This window comes from Cheilinus undulatus, linkage group 13 (genome assembly GCF_018320785.1).
Source record: "Cheilinus undulatus linkage group 13, ASM1832078v1, whole genome shotgun sequence".
Lineage (NCBI taxonomy): Eukaryota > Metazoa > Chordata > Actinopteri > Labriformes > Labridae > Cheilinus > Cheilinus undulatus.
Window position 1 is genome coordinate 48,902,203 of NC_054877.1, and position 15,798 is coordinate 48,918,000.

The window sequence follows — 15,798 nt, forward strand, 5'->3', positions numbered from 1 at the left end:
AAAGCCAAGAAATAGGTTATTTGTGTGATTTATGTGTTAACATACACTGGTTTGCTTATCCTGTGCTCCACTGACATCTTGTAAAGATCTTTATGTAAATCATTTATGACAGCTTTAATTCTCCTGCAGACCTTTAACTCATTTTATTCTCTAAAATAAAGGCTCTAGTACAGTTTAGGCTCCAGCACCATACAAAAAGTACAGATTTAGCACCAGTATCAGTAAAAACCCAGACAATACCCAACCCTGGTCACTATGGATGGATTTAGAGCAGTGAGACCGAGGAGAAGTTAGTCCAGCTCTGATGAAGACATCCCTGCCTCTATCTAAGAGAAGAAACAATAAATCTTTGTGGTTTCAGTGCTTTCATTCTAAATCTGAGTTTTCACCACAGAGTTAAAGACGGCTTTGTTGGAACCTGTAAAGCAGCAACGCTTCACTAACTGAGCACACTGGATGTTTGTTCAGAGGAGGAAAATATTCATCAGAATCAGGAAGGGCTGGTCTCTGCATCAGGACGGAAACATGATCTACTCAGCTGTCAGAGGACGAGGAGGAGGAGGAGGAAGCACTTACACACACTCATCTCTGCGCTCTTAATTCTGACCTCTCAGAGAAACAGCAGAATACGATTATCAGTGTTAGTTCTCAGCCAGCAGGGGGCGACTCACACAGCCGCTGACAGTTTTCACATTCACTAAACTCCTGAAAATCTCCCTAAATATTCAACCTGAGCTACAATCACAGCCAAATATTCAACCTGAGCTACAAACACAGCCAAATATTCAACCTGAGCTACAAACACAGCCAAATATTCAACCTGAGCTACAAACACAGCCAAATATTCAACCTGAGCTACAATCACAGCCAAATATTCAACCTGAGCTACAATCACAGCCAAATATTCAACCTGAGCTACAATCACAGCCAAATATTCAACCTGAGCTACAAACACAGCCAAATATTCAACCTGAGCTACAATCACAGCCAAATATTCAACCTGAGCTACAATCACAGCCAAATATTCAACCTGAGCTACAATCACAGCCAAATATTCAACCTGAGCTACAAACACAGCCAAATATTCAACCTGAGCTACAAACACAGCCAAATATTCAACCTGAGCTACAAACACAGCCAAATATTCAACCTGAGCTACAAACACAGCCAAATATTCAACCTGAGCTACAATCACAGCCAAATATTCAACCTGAGCTACAATCACAGCCAAATATTCAACCTGAGCTACAAACACAGCCAAATATTCAACCTGAGCTACAATCACAGCCAAATATTTCAACCTTAGCTACAATCACATCCAAATATTCAACCTGAGCTACAATCACAGCCAAATATTCAACCTGAGCTACAAACACAGCCAAATATTCAACCTGAGCTACAATCACAGCCAAATATTCAACCTGAGCTACAATCACAGCCAAATATTCAACCTGAGCTACAATCACAGCCAAATATTCAACCTGATCTACAATCACAGCCAAATATTCAACCTGAGCTACAAACACAGCCAAATATTTAACCTGAGCTACAATCACAGCCAAATATTCAACCTGAGCTACAATCACAGCCAAATATTTAACCTGAGCTACAATCACAGCCAAACATTCAACCTGAGCTACAATCACAGCCAAATATTCAACCTGAGCTACAATCACAGCCAAATATTCAACCTGAGCTACAATCACAGCCAAATATTCAACCTGAGCTACAATCACAGCCAAATATTCAACCTGAGCTACAATCACAGCCAAATATTCAACCTGAGCTACAATCACAGCCAAATATTCAACCTGAGCTACAATCACAGCCAAACATTCAACCTGAGCTACAATCACAGCCAAATATTCAACCTGAGCTACAAACACAGCCAAATATTCAACCTGAGCTACAAACACAGCCAAATATTCAACCTGAGCTACAATCACAGCCAAATATTCAACCTGAGCTACAATCACAGCCAAATATTTAACCTGAGCTACAATCACAGCCAAACATTCAACCTGAGCTACAATCACAGCCAAATATTCAACCTGAGCTACAATCACAGCCAAATATTCAACCTGAGCTACAATCACAGCCAAATATTCAACCTGAGCTACAATCACAGCCAAATATTCAACCTGAGCTACAATCACAGCCAAACATTCAACCTGAGCTACAATCACAGCCAAATATTCAACCTGAGCTACAATCACAGCCAAATATTCAACCTGAGCTACAATCACAGCCAAATATTCAACCTGAGCTACAATCACAGCCAAATATTTAACCTGAGCTACAATCACAGCCAAATATTCAACCTGAGCTACAATCACAGCCAAATATTCAACCTGAGCTACAATCACAGCCAAACATTCAACCTGAGCTACAATCACAGCCAAATATTCAACCTGAGCTACAAACACGGCCAAATATTCAACCTGAGCTACAAACACGGCCAAACATTCAACCTGAGCTACAAACACGGCCAAACATTCAACCTGAGCTACAATCACAGCCAAATATTCAACCTGAGCTACAATCACAGCCAAATATTCAACCTGAGCTAGAGGTGTCCATGTAGCTACGATCCTAACCTGGTAGCTACAATCCTAGCCTGGTAGCTATGATCCCAGCATGGCAGCTATGGTCCTAGCCAGGTAGCTACAATCCTAACCTGGTAGCTACGATCCTAACCTGGTAGCTACAATCCTAGCCTGGTAGCTACGATCCTAACCTGGTAGCTACAATCCTAGCCTGGTAGCTATGATCCCAGCATGGCAGCTACGATCCCAGCCCAGTAACTATGATTCTAGCCTGGTAGCTACAATCCAACCCGGTAGCTACGATCCTAGCCTGATAGCTACGATCCTAGCCTGGTAGCTACAATCCTAGCCTGGGAGCTACAATCCTAGCCTGGTAGCTATGATCCTAGCCTGGTAGCTACAATCCTAGCCTGGTAGCTATGATCCTAGCCTGGTAGCTACAATCCTAGCCTGGTAGCTATGATCCTAGCCTGGTAGCTACAATCCTAGCCTGCTAGCTATGATCCTAGCCTGGTAGCTACAATCCTAGCCTGGTAGCTATGATCCTAGCCTGGTAGCTACAATCCTAGCCTGGTAGCTATGATCCTAGCCTGGTAGCTATGATCCTAGCCTGGTAGCTACAATCCTAGCCTGGTAGCTATGATCCTAGCCTGGTAGCTACAATCCTAGCCTGGTAGCTATGATCCTAGCCTGGTAGCTACAATCCTAGCCTGGTAGCTACAATCCTAGCCTGGTAGCTATGATCCTAGCCTGGTAACTATGATCCTAGCCTGGTAGCTATGATCCTAGCCTGGTAGCTATGATCCTAGCCTGGTAGCTATGATCCTAGCCTGGCAGCTATGATCCTAGCCTGGCAGCTATGATCCTAGCCTGGTAGCTATGATCCTAGCCTGGTAGCTACAATCCTAGCCTGGTAGCTATGATCCTAGCCTGGTAGCTATGATCCTAGCCTGGCAGCTATGATCCTAGCCTGGTAGCTACGATCCTAGCCTGGTAGCTATGATCCTAGCCTGGTAGCTATGATCCTAGCCTGGTAGCTACAATCCTAGCCTGGTAGCTATGATCCTAGCCTGGTAGCTACAATCCTAGCCTGGTAGCTACAATCCTAGCCTGGTAGCTATGATCCTAGCCTGGTAGCTATGATCCTAGCCTGGTAGCTTTGATCCTAGCCTGGTAGCTACAATCCTAGCCTGGTAGCTATGATCCTAGCCTGGCAGCTAGGGCTGTTGGTGGTTTCCTTGTTGTTTTGGTGTTACAGAGAGAGGCTTAGATGTGCAAACTTTCACGTGCAAGTGTAAACACAACACCAGAATAAGTTTTCTGCAGACGATGTCACACAGCAGCAGAGAACTCCAGACGAGGGGAAGTAGAGATTTCTGCATATAGAAACTACCAAAAGGCCTCGTTTGGAGCGGGGTCTGGCTGTGGACCGTCACACTCAAACGGCCCTCCAGCATAGCCATTCTCAACCTTGGGGTCCCGACCCCAACTGGGGCTGTGAGATGATTTCTGGGGGTCACCAAATCATTTTTGGAAAAATATAAATGCACATAATTAATATTAAATAACATAATTTTAGACAGGGAGTTGTTTTAGTTGTTTTCTGATTCATTATTTGTCAAAAATTCATTGTCTCAACTGAGTTTGTATGATCTGAACTGTGCGCGTGAGATTCTGTTCAGTGACACACAGCGGAACAAAAAGAAACAAAGAGAAAGAAAAAAAGCTCGCGTGTTGGTGCTTTAGCCGCAGCTGCAGCAAGTTTGCTAGCTACCTGATGAAAAATGGAGCGATTGGCTTAAAAGAAAAAGTGTTCCAGCTCAGACCTGGGTCAGCAGCAGCAGGGGTCTCAAGGTAAGTCACCAAAAAGCCTAACAGCAGCTCCACCACCTGAGAAACGTAAGGCCCTGAGGCCGACACAGGCTGATATCAGAGCTTCGAGCTCCATAAATACTAGCCCCACTTTTTGAAATATGGCTTTTCATGCACGAGCAGAAACAACACGGAATACCTGCAGTGTTTTTGTGTTAACAAGCTCTCAGCAACAGAAATGTTCAATTTTTTTTATCTAATTTAAAAGAAAAATAAAGTTTGTGTTATTTGTTTACATGTTAACTGGCTCAACTAGCAGCAGCATGATGTGATGTAGCGACCACTGTTGGTCTGTTGGTCACGTTAAAGCGTTATTGTGATGCTGCGAAATGTTTCTTAATAAATCCAAAAGCGAGTTGCCAAAAAAATAGGATGTTATTGTGCCTTTGGGCAAGACCTGTGTCTCAATAAGAAACTGATAGCTGAAGCGTGATTTTAAGTGCTTGTTTGTAAATCAGACACAAACAGTATGCTGTGTTGGTCGGGTGTGCAAGCGACAGAAAGGACCAGGAACGCCTTTAAAATATTAGAAGTTATGAATTTAGACAGAATGTCATGAAAAAACAAGTATCTATTGAGAATTATTGTACATGTTATTCATCATATACAGAAATATCCCACACAATCTTGAGTGGAAGCTCATCCCCAGAGGCAAAGCTGCTGCTTTTTTCTCTCTCACACTTGTTGACTATCGTTTTACTTAGTTATGTTTCCGCAATCTTTAGATTTCTCCACTGACATTAGAGTGAAAATAGAGCCAGAGTTTTATTGACAACCAGTAAAGGGAGTAGAATAAGAACTCTAAGTACATTTTTCAGTTGTTTTTTCAGTATACCTGCACCGTCCATTTTTTGTTTCAGCACCGCGGACAGCGTGTGGGGGGGGTGGGGGTGGGGGTGGGTTGTGTTAGTGTACATGTTTGGGAGGAGCGTGCGTGGTGGCTGGGGGAGTGGGGTCACGAACAACAGTGCATGTTAAACTGGGGGTTGCGACTCAAAAAGGTTGAGAACCACTTCTCCAGCAGACCACTTACAGTCATGGACGAAAGCATTGGCACCCCTGGAATTTTTCCAGAAAATACACAATTTCTCCCAGAAATTGTTGCAATTACAAATGTTGTTGGTATACATTTGTTTATTTTCTTTATGTGCATTGGAACAACACAAAAAAAAACAGAAGAAAAAAGCCAAAATTGATTTAATTTTACACAAAACTAAATAAATGGGCTGACAAAATGATTGTCACCTTTTAAAACTGTGGGTAAATCATCTTATTTCCAGCATGTGATGCTCATTTAAACTCACCTGTGGCAGTAACAGGTGCTGGCAATCTAGAAATCACACCTGAAGCCAGTTAGAATGTCTAAAAGTTGACTCAAACTTTGTGTTGTGTGTCTGTGTGTGTCACACCAAGCATGGAGGAGAGAAAGAAGAGCCCAGAATTGTCTGAGCACTTAAGAAGCTAAATTGTGGAAAAATATGAACAATCTCAAGGTTAAAGACCATCTCCAGAGATCCTGAAATTCCTTTGTCCACTGTGTGTAATATAATCAAGAAGTTTATAACCATGGAGCTGTGGCTAATCTCCCTGGACGTGGACAGAAGAGAAAAACTGACAAAAGAATGCAACGCAGGATAGTTGGAATGGTGGATAAACATCCTCAGTCAACTTCCACACAGATTCAGGCTGTCCTGCAGACTCAGGGTGCAAAAGTGTCAGCTGGGACCATACGTGGTCATCTGAATGAGATGAAGCGCTATGGCAGGAGACTGAGGAGAACCCCACTGCTGACAAAGAGACATAAAAAAGCCAGACTGGAGTTTGCAAAATTGTACCTGAGTAAGCCTCAATCCTTCTGGGAGAACATTTTGTGGACAGATGAGACTAAGGTAGAGCTTTTTGGAAAAGCACGTCATTCTACTGTTTACAGAAAACAGAATGAGGCCTACAAAGAAAAGAACACAGTACCTACAGTCAAACATGGTGGAGGGTCAAGGATGTTTTGGGGTTACTTTGCTGCCTCTGGCACTGGGTGCCTTGACTGTCTGCAAGGAATCATGAAATCTGGAGACTATCAAAAAATTTTGGGCCGCAATGTAGGGCCTAGTGTCAGAAAGCTGGGTCTGGGTCAGAGGTCAAGGGTGTTCCAGCAGGACAGTGACCCCAAACATACCTCAAAAAGCACCAAGAAATGGTTGGAGACAAAGCTGGAGAGTTCTGAAGTGGCCAGCAATGAGTCCAGATCTAAATCAAATGAACACCTATGAAGAGATCTGAAAACTGCTGTTGAAGAAGCACCCTTCAAATCTGAGAGACCTGGAGCAGTTTGCAAAAGAAGAGTGGTCCAAAATTCCAGCTGAAAGGTGTAAGAAGCTTGTTGATGGTTATAGGAAGTGACTGGTTTCAGTTATTTTTTCCCAAGGGTGTGCAACCAAATATTAAGTTGAGGGTGCCAACAATTTTTATTTTGAAAGGTCTGTGTTAATTCAGCCCTGACAGTGGTAGATTTACAGCGGAAGTTTAAACCGATTTTATTTGAGGTTGAAAAACACCAAAGTTTTAATCAAAATAAATGTTAACCTGCATCATATTTGCTAACAGGTGACAGGTGAATTTTTTTATCAATCTTTTTCGTTTAAAGCTGTAGGGAATTTAAAAAAGATGCCTTATATGCATCAGCCTTTTTTTCCCGCTGCATATTTCTGAATTTAATAATGTTCTGGGGCGGTCCTCGGGCCGCCAGTTGATGATCACTGCTCTCTACATGAAAATTTCTGCCATTGTTGGTGAAGCCGGGGATGTTGGGAGTTTTCTTCCTCCTTTTTTGCCTAATACCAGGCCTTAGTTGGCCTTTTGGAATAGTGGGTGGAACTGGCGAGGAGCGAGGGTTTCCCTCGCTCCTCGCCAGTTCCACCCACTATTCCAAAAGTACCCAACAAAGGACAGTCAATATTTTGGACGCCAGTACACTTTGCATGAAAGCAGCTTTAGGAGGAAGAAGTGACCATCCCTGGTTAAAGCCTGATCCAAACGCGAGCAGAACCCAACCACAAACATCAGAAACTTCCCCAAGGCGCTGCTGTCCCATTAGATCAAACATCTGGAGCAGAGCTGAGCCTGTTGGATCTGCAGATAGCTGATAATCACGTTTCCAGCCTCTATATAAAGTTTGTCCCTCAGAGCCGGCCGCAGTGTCTCCATCCCTGTGATGACTCAGCAGTTTTAAACTCTGAGAAACTCACCCCAAATAAAACTCTTCTAACGACGAGGACGAGGCTTCACTTTAGTCACAGACCTGCAAAAATCATCGCCGTCCTACCTGAACCGCAGCGTTTTGGAGAGCTGAGCGATCCGAGCTCGGCGGAGGAGAGACGACGAGCCGTCCATCAGCAGTCAGAGCGCCGACTGATCCCAGGGAGAGGCAGTGAGAGTGTAAAGCATTATCCTCCGGTCCAGCTGGCTGACAGTCTGTCCACCATAAAGCCGCATGCACACGCTCAGAGCAACATGTGAGCTGCTGCTGCATCACTCAGAGTAACACGGAGGTCATTTTAGAGTCACAAATATTTTTATAGAAGCGTTTTACATTTAATGTGATTGTTTATAATCCCTGATTCTACTCCCATCTGCAGCAAGGACGCTAAAACCCTCGAGTACTTTTAACTCTATGTGTTTTAGAATCAAATATCTTTTATTCTAATAATCAACAGGATTAAAATGCACCAAAACTTCAAGGAAATAGGAGAGGGTAAGCATAAGGAGAGGAATTAATGCATCAAAGGTTGCAAACAAAATCCTACAGACAGTCTACACTGAACAAGAATGTTGGTACTAAAACTGTGAGCATGTAGAACTAAGTATACAATTTTTAGATATTAAAACACACTGTGGAGCTTTAACACCAAAAAATCTGAGGGTTTGCAGGATGAAATCTGCATCTGTCAGCCTATACCGGCTGTAAATATCAGACATTATTGCCTTGAAATATTAGCCTATATCAGCTGTAAAAAAATGGCCTACAATGGCTGTATATACTGATCTTTGTCAGCTGTGGATAATGGCTAATATCACCTATAAATATCAGACAATATCAGGAATAATTATCGACCTATATTGGCCTTTATTGGCTGTAAATATTGACCTAAGTTTGCTGAAAATATCAAGTTATACCAGATGTAAAAATGAACCTATATAAGCTATAAATATCAGCATATATCAGCCAACATTGGCTGTAAATATCGGCAGGTATCAGCAGTTAAACTTGTCTGTAACTAACAGCCTTTATCAGCTCAAAATGTCAAACTATGTCTGTTGTAAATATCGACCTCCATCGGCTGTAAAAATTAATCTAAACTGGTGTACATGTGCAGTAAATATTGAAGTAAATCAGCCCATATCAGCTGTAAATACAGACCAATACCAGCTTTATATAACGGCATACATTGGCCAATTTTGTCTGTAAATTTCAGTCTACACTTACGGTGAACATCGGCATATAAAGGCCCATATGGGCTGTAAATATTGGCCTATAATGTCCCATAATGGCTGTATATATTGATCTATATCAGCTATAAATGATGGGCTGATATCAACTGTAAACTCTGACCTACATTTGCTAAAAATATCGACTGATGTTGGATATAATATCCACTTTTATGGGCCTATGCTGTTAATATTGATCTGTAACAGCTTAAAATATCAGATATTAGCCTTTTTTTGACTATTAATACTGGCCTAAATCAACCCGGATCAGCTGTAAATATGAACAAATTCTGACCATAAATATTGGCCTGTATTGTTCTATTTTAGCTGTAGATTTCAGTCTACACTTACTGTGAAAACAAGCATATATAAGCGTATACTGGCAGTGAATATTGGCTTTATTCTGCTGTTAACGTCAGCCTATATGTGCTGTAGATACCAATACCAAAAAATCTTTAAATATTGGCACACATCGGTCTTTTGTTAGCCTGTATCAGCTGTAAATATCGGCAAATATTGGCAGAAAAAATATCAGTCTATATCAGCTGTAAATATCAGTCTATATCAGCTGTAAATATCAGTCTATATCAGCTGTAAATATCAGTCTATATCAGCTGTAAATATCAGTCTATATCAGCTGTAAATATCAGTCTATATCAACTGTAAATATCAGTCTGTATCAGCTGTAAATATCAGTCTATATCAGCTGTTAATATCAGTCTATATCAGATGTAAATATCAGTCTATATCAGTTGTAAATATCAGTCTATATCAGTTAATATCAGCTGTAAATATCAGTCTATATCAGCTGTAAATATCAGCCTATATCAGCTGTAAATATCAGTCTATATCAGCTGTTAATATCAGTCTATATCAGCTGTAAATATCAGTCTATATCAGTCTATATCAGCGGTAAATATCAGTCTATATCAGCTGTAAATATCAGTCTATATCAACTGTAAATATCAGTCTGTATCAGCTGTAAATATCAGTCTATATCAGCTGTAAATATCAGTCTATATCAACTGTAAATATCAGTCTGTATCAGCTGTAAATATCAGTCTATATCAGCTGTAAATATCAGTCTATATCAGCTGTAAATATCAGTCTATATCAGCTGTAAATATCAGTCTATATCAACTGTAAATATCAGTCTGTATCAGCTGTAAATATCAGTCTATATCAGCTGTTAATATCAGTCTATATCAGATGTAAATATCAGTCTATATCAGTTGTAAATATCAGTCTATATCAGTTAATATCAGCTGTAAATATCAGTCTATATCAGCTGTAAATATCAGCCTATATCAGCTGTAAATATCAGTCTATATCAGCTGTTAATATCAGTTTATATCAACTGTAAATATCAGTCTATATCAGCTGTAAATATCAGTCTATATCAGCTGTAAAAATCAGTCTGTATCAGCTGTAAATATCAGTCTATATCAGCTGTTAATATCAGTCTATATCAGCTGTAAATATCAGTCTATATCAGCTGTTAATATCAGTCTATATCAGCTGTAAATATCAGTCTATATCAGTTGTTAATATCAGTCTATATCAACTGTAAATATCAGTCTATATCAGTTGTTAATATCAGTCTATATCAGCTGTAAATATCAGTCTATATCAGCTGTAAATATCAGTCTATATCAACTGTAAATATCAGTCTATATCAGATGTAAATATCAGTCTATATCAGTTGTAAATATCAGTCTATATCAGTTAATATCAGCTGTAAATATCAGTCTATATCAGCTGTAAATATCAGTCTATATCAGCTGTTAATATCAGTCTATATCAGCTGTAAATATCAGTCTATATCAGTCTATATCAGCTGTAAATATCAGTCTATATCAGCTGTAAATATCAGTCTATATCAGCTGTAAATATCAGTCTATATCAGCTGTAAATATCAGTCTATATCAACTGTAAATATCAGTCTGTATCAGCTGTAAATATCAGTCTATATCAGCTGTAAATATCAGTCTATATCAGCTGTAAATATCAGTCTATATCAGCTGTAAATATCAGTCTATATCAACTGTAAATATCAGTCTGTATCAGCTGTAAATATCAGTCTATATCAGCTGTTAATATCAGTCTATATCAGATGTAAATATCAGTCTATATCAGTTGTAAATATCAGTCTATATCAGTTAATATCAGCTGTAAATATCAGTCTATATCAGCTGTAAATATCAGCCTATATCAGCTGTAAATATCAGTCTATATCAGCTGTTAATATCAGTTTATATCAACTGTAAATATCAGTCTATATCAGCTGTAAATATCAGTCTATATCAGCTGTAAAAATCAGTCTGTATCAGCTGTAAATATCAGTCTATATCAGCTGTTAATATCAGTCTATATCAGCTGTAAATATCAGTCTATATCAGCTGTTAATATCAGTCTATATCAGCTGTAAATATCAGTCTATATCAGTTGTTAATATCAGTCTATATCAACTGTAAATATCAGTCTATATCAGTTGTTAATATCAGTCTATATCAGCTGTAAATATCAGTCTATATCAGCTGTAAATATCAGTCTATATCAACTGTAAATATCAGTCTATATCAGCTGTAAATATCAGTCTATATCAGCTCTAAATATTAGTCTATATCAGCTGTTAATATCAGTCTATATCAGCTGTAAATATCAGTCTATATCAGTCTATATCAGCTGTAAATATCAGTCTATATCAGCCGTAAATATCAGTCTATAACAGTCTATATCAGCTGTAAATATCAGTCTATCGTTCCTATATATACTGTCCTTTATTTTCTGTTGATATCAGCTGTAAATCTAATCAATATTTAGTGATTAGTTAGTTTTTTTCTGTTCCTGTTTCTGGTTTTTTATTTTCTGCTGCTAACTTGTGAATGATGACGATTATTCTCTGCTCCAGGCTAGACTACACACCCGCTCTCATCTTCATGTCCTCTCTGTGTTTTTGTGATTCAGCACTGCTCCTGTAAATTCAAGAACTTTCTCCTGGTTATAAAACATGTAGTAAAAACGTCAGATTTCCCAGGTCACATAAGGAACGCTGAGAAGAAGCTGAGCCTGGGGGACTTCTTCTCTCCTCCAAACCCAGAAAACAAGAGCAGACGAGTACAGAGAGAAGAGAGAGGAACGCTAAAGGAAGTGCGGCAGAGAGGAGAGATGGCCTGCCAGTAAAAGCACCTCAAGTCAGTGCTGGGAAGTCTGGGCGGGTTAATGGAAGGAGGAAGAAGACGACGATGATGAAGAAAAACCCACAACCTTCTGAAAAACAGACGAGGGATTCATCTTTCATGTCTGCTGTGGCTCTAATTAAACATCTCTGTTTTATCTGAGAGACGACGGGGAGGACGCCATGACGGTTTATCACAACGTTTAAAGGAGTTTTAGAAAGTCTGTAGAAGAAATCGCATGTTTGACTGGAATAGAAATGTTATAAGAAAGGGCTGACCATGAGGCTTAATGACCTTGACCTTTGGCCTCCAGAATATAAGTAGTTCCTCCTTGAGTCAGGATAAAAATCTGTACAAAATTTGATGAAAGCACAACAACGCATACCTGAGAATGGCCTGGAAAAACTGATGGACAACCCAAAACAGTCCCTCCAACCCTGGCTATCTTTACAGGACAGTACAGAGAAATGTTAACCTTGACCTTTGACCTCCAAAATCTGTGCAGTTTCCCCTCAAGTAAGGGTGAACATTTCCACAAAGTTTGAAGAAAATCCGTCAGAGTGATCTTATGACATCACATTCACAAGAATGGCCTGGAAAGCAAGGACAGTCTGAGGTCCAGCAACCTTGACCTTTGACCTCCTAATTCTAGTCAGTTCATTCTTGTACTGAGATGAACACCCCTGACCAGTTTGGTAAAGATCCATTAAAGCATTCCTGACATATTTTATTGAAAAGACCGGCCGTACGGAGGACAGGACTGACCAGACTAACGGAATCATCAAACCTCTGACCTCTGACCCAGAAATCCACCAGTAGTAGTCACTGGTGTCAAAGACTTCTGTTTTGTGCTGTAGAAACATAAAGGCATGAACATTGTACTATTTTAACCATAATCATATCACAGTCTAAAATCGTGGCGCCCTGACGACGGCGTTGTGATTGATAAGAGGAAGAAACAGAGGAGAAGGAGCAGAAACCAGAGCAGGAAATGAAGAATAATATCAGAGCGCTGTCACTGCTAGTCAGGATCACAGAGACAACGGACGCTGCAGCTTCTGTCTCTGCACAGAAACGTGACGGATCAATGGAAAACGTCAGGATGGAGGACGCGGCGTTGAGTTAAATAAAGGCGTTACCGGTCAGCGTCAGCAGGTCGCAGCGACGGCAGTCTGAAGCTGGTGTTTCTGTCCAGTTTGGTCTGACTCTTGGTCCTTTTGATGGAGCCTTTGAGTCGTTTACTGAAAAACCCCTGAAAGACAGAAACCAGGACAGAGGGTCACACTGACAGCTGAGACAAACAAAGTCTGTTCTTTTTTATTAAGAGTTTTTATGACTTTATTTTGAAAGGACAGACGATAGAGTCAGGATCCAGAGAGAGGGCGGGGCATGACATGCAGGGAAGGAGCCACAGATTTAAAGTGAGATGACTTCTGATAAAGACAAGGACTATGAAGACCATTAATACCAGCAAAGAATAAATCATTTAATCTGACACTCTTGATTCATAAAGCACATTAAAAACATTTATGTTTACCAAAGTGCTGCACTGAGAATAAAAACAGAGAAATACAGACACAAAACACGGCAGAAATAAAATAATAATAATAATAATATTAAACATCAAAGCAAATTACAACCAACTCAATAACATGAATTAAAACCATGTAATAAAAAAATAAACAGAGATAAAAATCATTCAGGAACAAAAAATATGTTTTAAGACTACAAAAGAAAATACGTGAAAAATGAATTAAATCATTAAATAAACCTGTTAATATTTCATAAGAACTAAAAATTTAAAATAATGACAAAAAAAGGTGAAAAGTAAAAATATAGAAAAAATTCAGGACAGTTAGGAAAAAAAAATCTAAATTTCGAGATAAAAAAAATGATGTAAAGGTAAAGAGAAAAAAAGGTTAAATTAGTTAAAATAAAATAAAATAAATTAAATTACTTGAGGAATTTAGAGAGTAAAAACTCTGCATAATGAGAAAACAGAAAATGTATGAGAAAATCAGAATTGTCAGATGATGAAAATTCTCACAAATAAAGAAATAATAATGAAAAATGACCAAACTTTTTCTCCAAAATAACAAAAACATGACAGAAAAAACTAGAGATAAGTCAGATTTGTTCATTTGAAGACAGAATTATTAGGAGGAAAGTTGGAATTATGTTTTTAAAAAATCACAAAAACAAGACAAACAATAAGAAAACAGAACGAGAAAAGGAAATTATTTTTGAGAAAAAAATTGCTACAATAATGAAAAAAGTCAAAATTACGAGACAGAAATCAAAGCAGACATCAGACTGATAAAAAGATAAAATTCTGAAATAGTAGAAATGATTATCAAACAATAAAGGTTAAAATTGTGAGCACAGGAAATAAACAATTTTAGAAAAATTAGAAAAGAAAATTCTAATTGTGACAGAAAAAGTCCATAAACTGTGACAGGAATGAGGAAATGTCAAAAACATTTCAAAAATGTCCAATTTGTAAAAGTCTGTCCAAAAACTGAGATGAAATGTTATGATTATAAAAAAAAAACAAGTCACAGCTATGTGGAAAAAATAAAAGAAAAAGTTTGAAAAATTTATAGAAAATGAAGTATGTGGTAATTATGAGGTAAAAGGGGGCTTTATGAAAAAAAAAGATAAAGAGTGAAAATTCAGTAAAAAAAAAAAAAAGGTAGTGATGAGAAAATGATCAACCATTTTGAGATGAAACCCCAAAAACTGAAAGCAAAATAATAATAATAAAAACAATATTGATAAAAATACAGAAAAGAATTAAATGATCCCAAGACATAATTATAAGGTAAAAGATAAAAAGTTGAAGTTATAAGAAAAATTGATAATAATAATAATAATAATAATAATAATAGCTTGAATTTATATAGCGCCTTTCAAGAAACCCAAGGACGCTTTACAGGAACACATAGACATGGACAAACTATGTGAGGGGTAGGATGAGTGTAAGGGGTGGTTTAGTGAAGACTGTAGACTGTGGTGAACAGGTGGTGCTTGAGACCTTTTTTGAAAATGTCCAGAGATGGAGCGCTACGAATGTCTGCAGGAAGAGTGTTATTATGAGAAAATAAAGCTAAAAAGTTGGACTTATGACAAAAAATGTAAGAATCATGCAGAAAAAAATTATAATATTAAGAAAAAAAGGAAAGAGTGAGATAAAAAGTCAATTTATATTTTTACTGAATTTTCTAAATAAAAAAGGCTGAAATTATAAAATGTGGAAACAATCATTTAAATCAAATAACTCCAGAACTCATGATTACATGTCGTTTTTATTGTCTTGGAGCTTTTGTGAATTCCAGTATCATGACTATATTGTACTAACCCCAGTGGTGTTAAATAAACCAGGGTCTGTGAACTAAAGCTGATTCATACAGGAAGTCTGATTTTATAGTTTCTGTTTTATTTCAGGTAGAAAAGATGACAACGTCAGAGCCTAGGCATGTTTGTTTGATGTGAGAGTCTGATGTCTCCTCTCTTCTACCTGACCGCATGTTTTAGACATTTATACTGTTTACTGATTTAAAAACAGATGAAGATCAGACTAAATATCTGCAACGCCTCTCAGTCAAACAATCTGATTAGTTACTGATGTTTACTGATGAACACCTGAACACCTCGACAGCATCACAGCACAACCAGACAAGTCCAATTCTACACAGTAATCAGGAAAAAGACAAGAAGGA

At 38.6% G+C, this 15,798-nt stretch overlaps 1 protein-coding gene across 10 annotated transcripts in view; it reads right to left on the reverse strand.

The window, feature by feature from the left end:
• Window positions 1-15,798, reverse strand: part of rasal2 (RAS protein activator like 2) — a 138,256-nt gene that overhangs the window by 26,462 nt on the left and 95,996 nt on the right. For all 10 annotated transcript variants that reach the window (XM_041802636.1, XM_041802632.1, XM_041802634.1 and 7 more), the window contains one exon: window positions 13,219-13,331. In XM_041802636.1, the coding sequence (XP_041658570.1) occupies window positions 13,219-13,331 (113 nt within the window). The remainder of the gene's footprint in view (window positions 1-13,218; window positions 13,332-15,798) is intronic.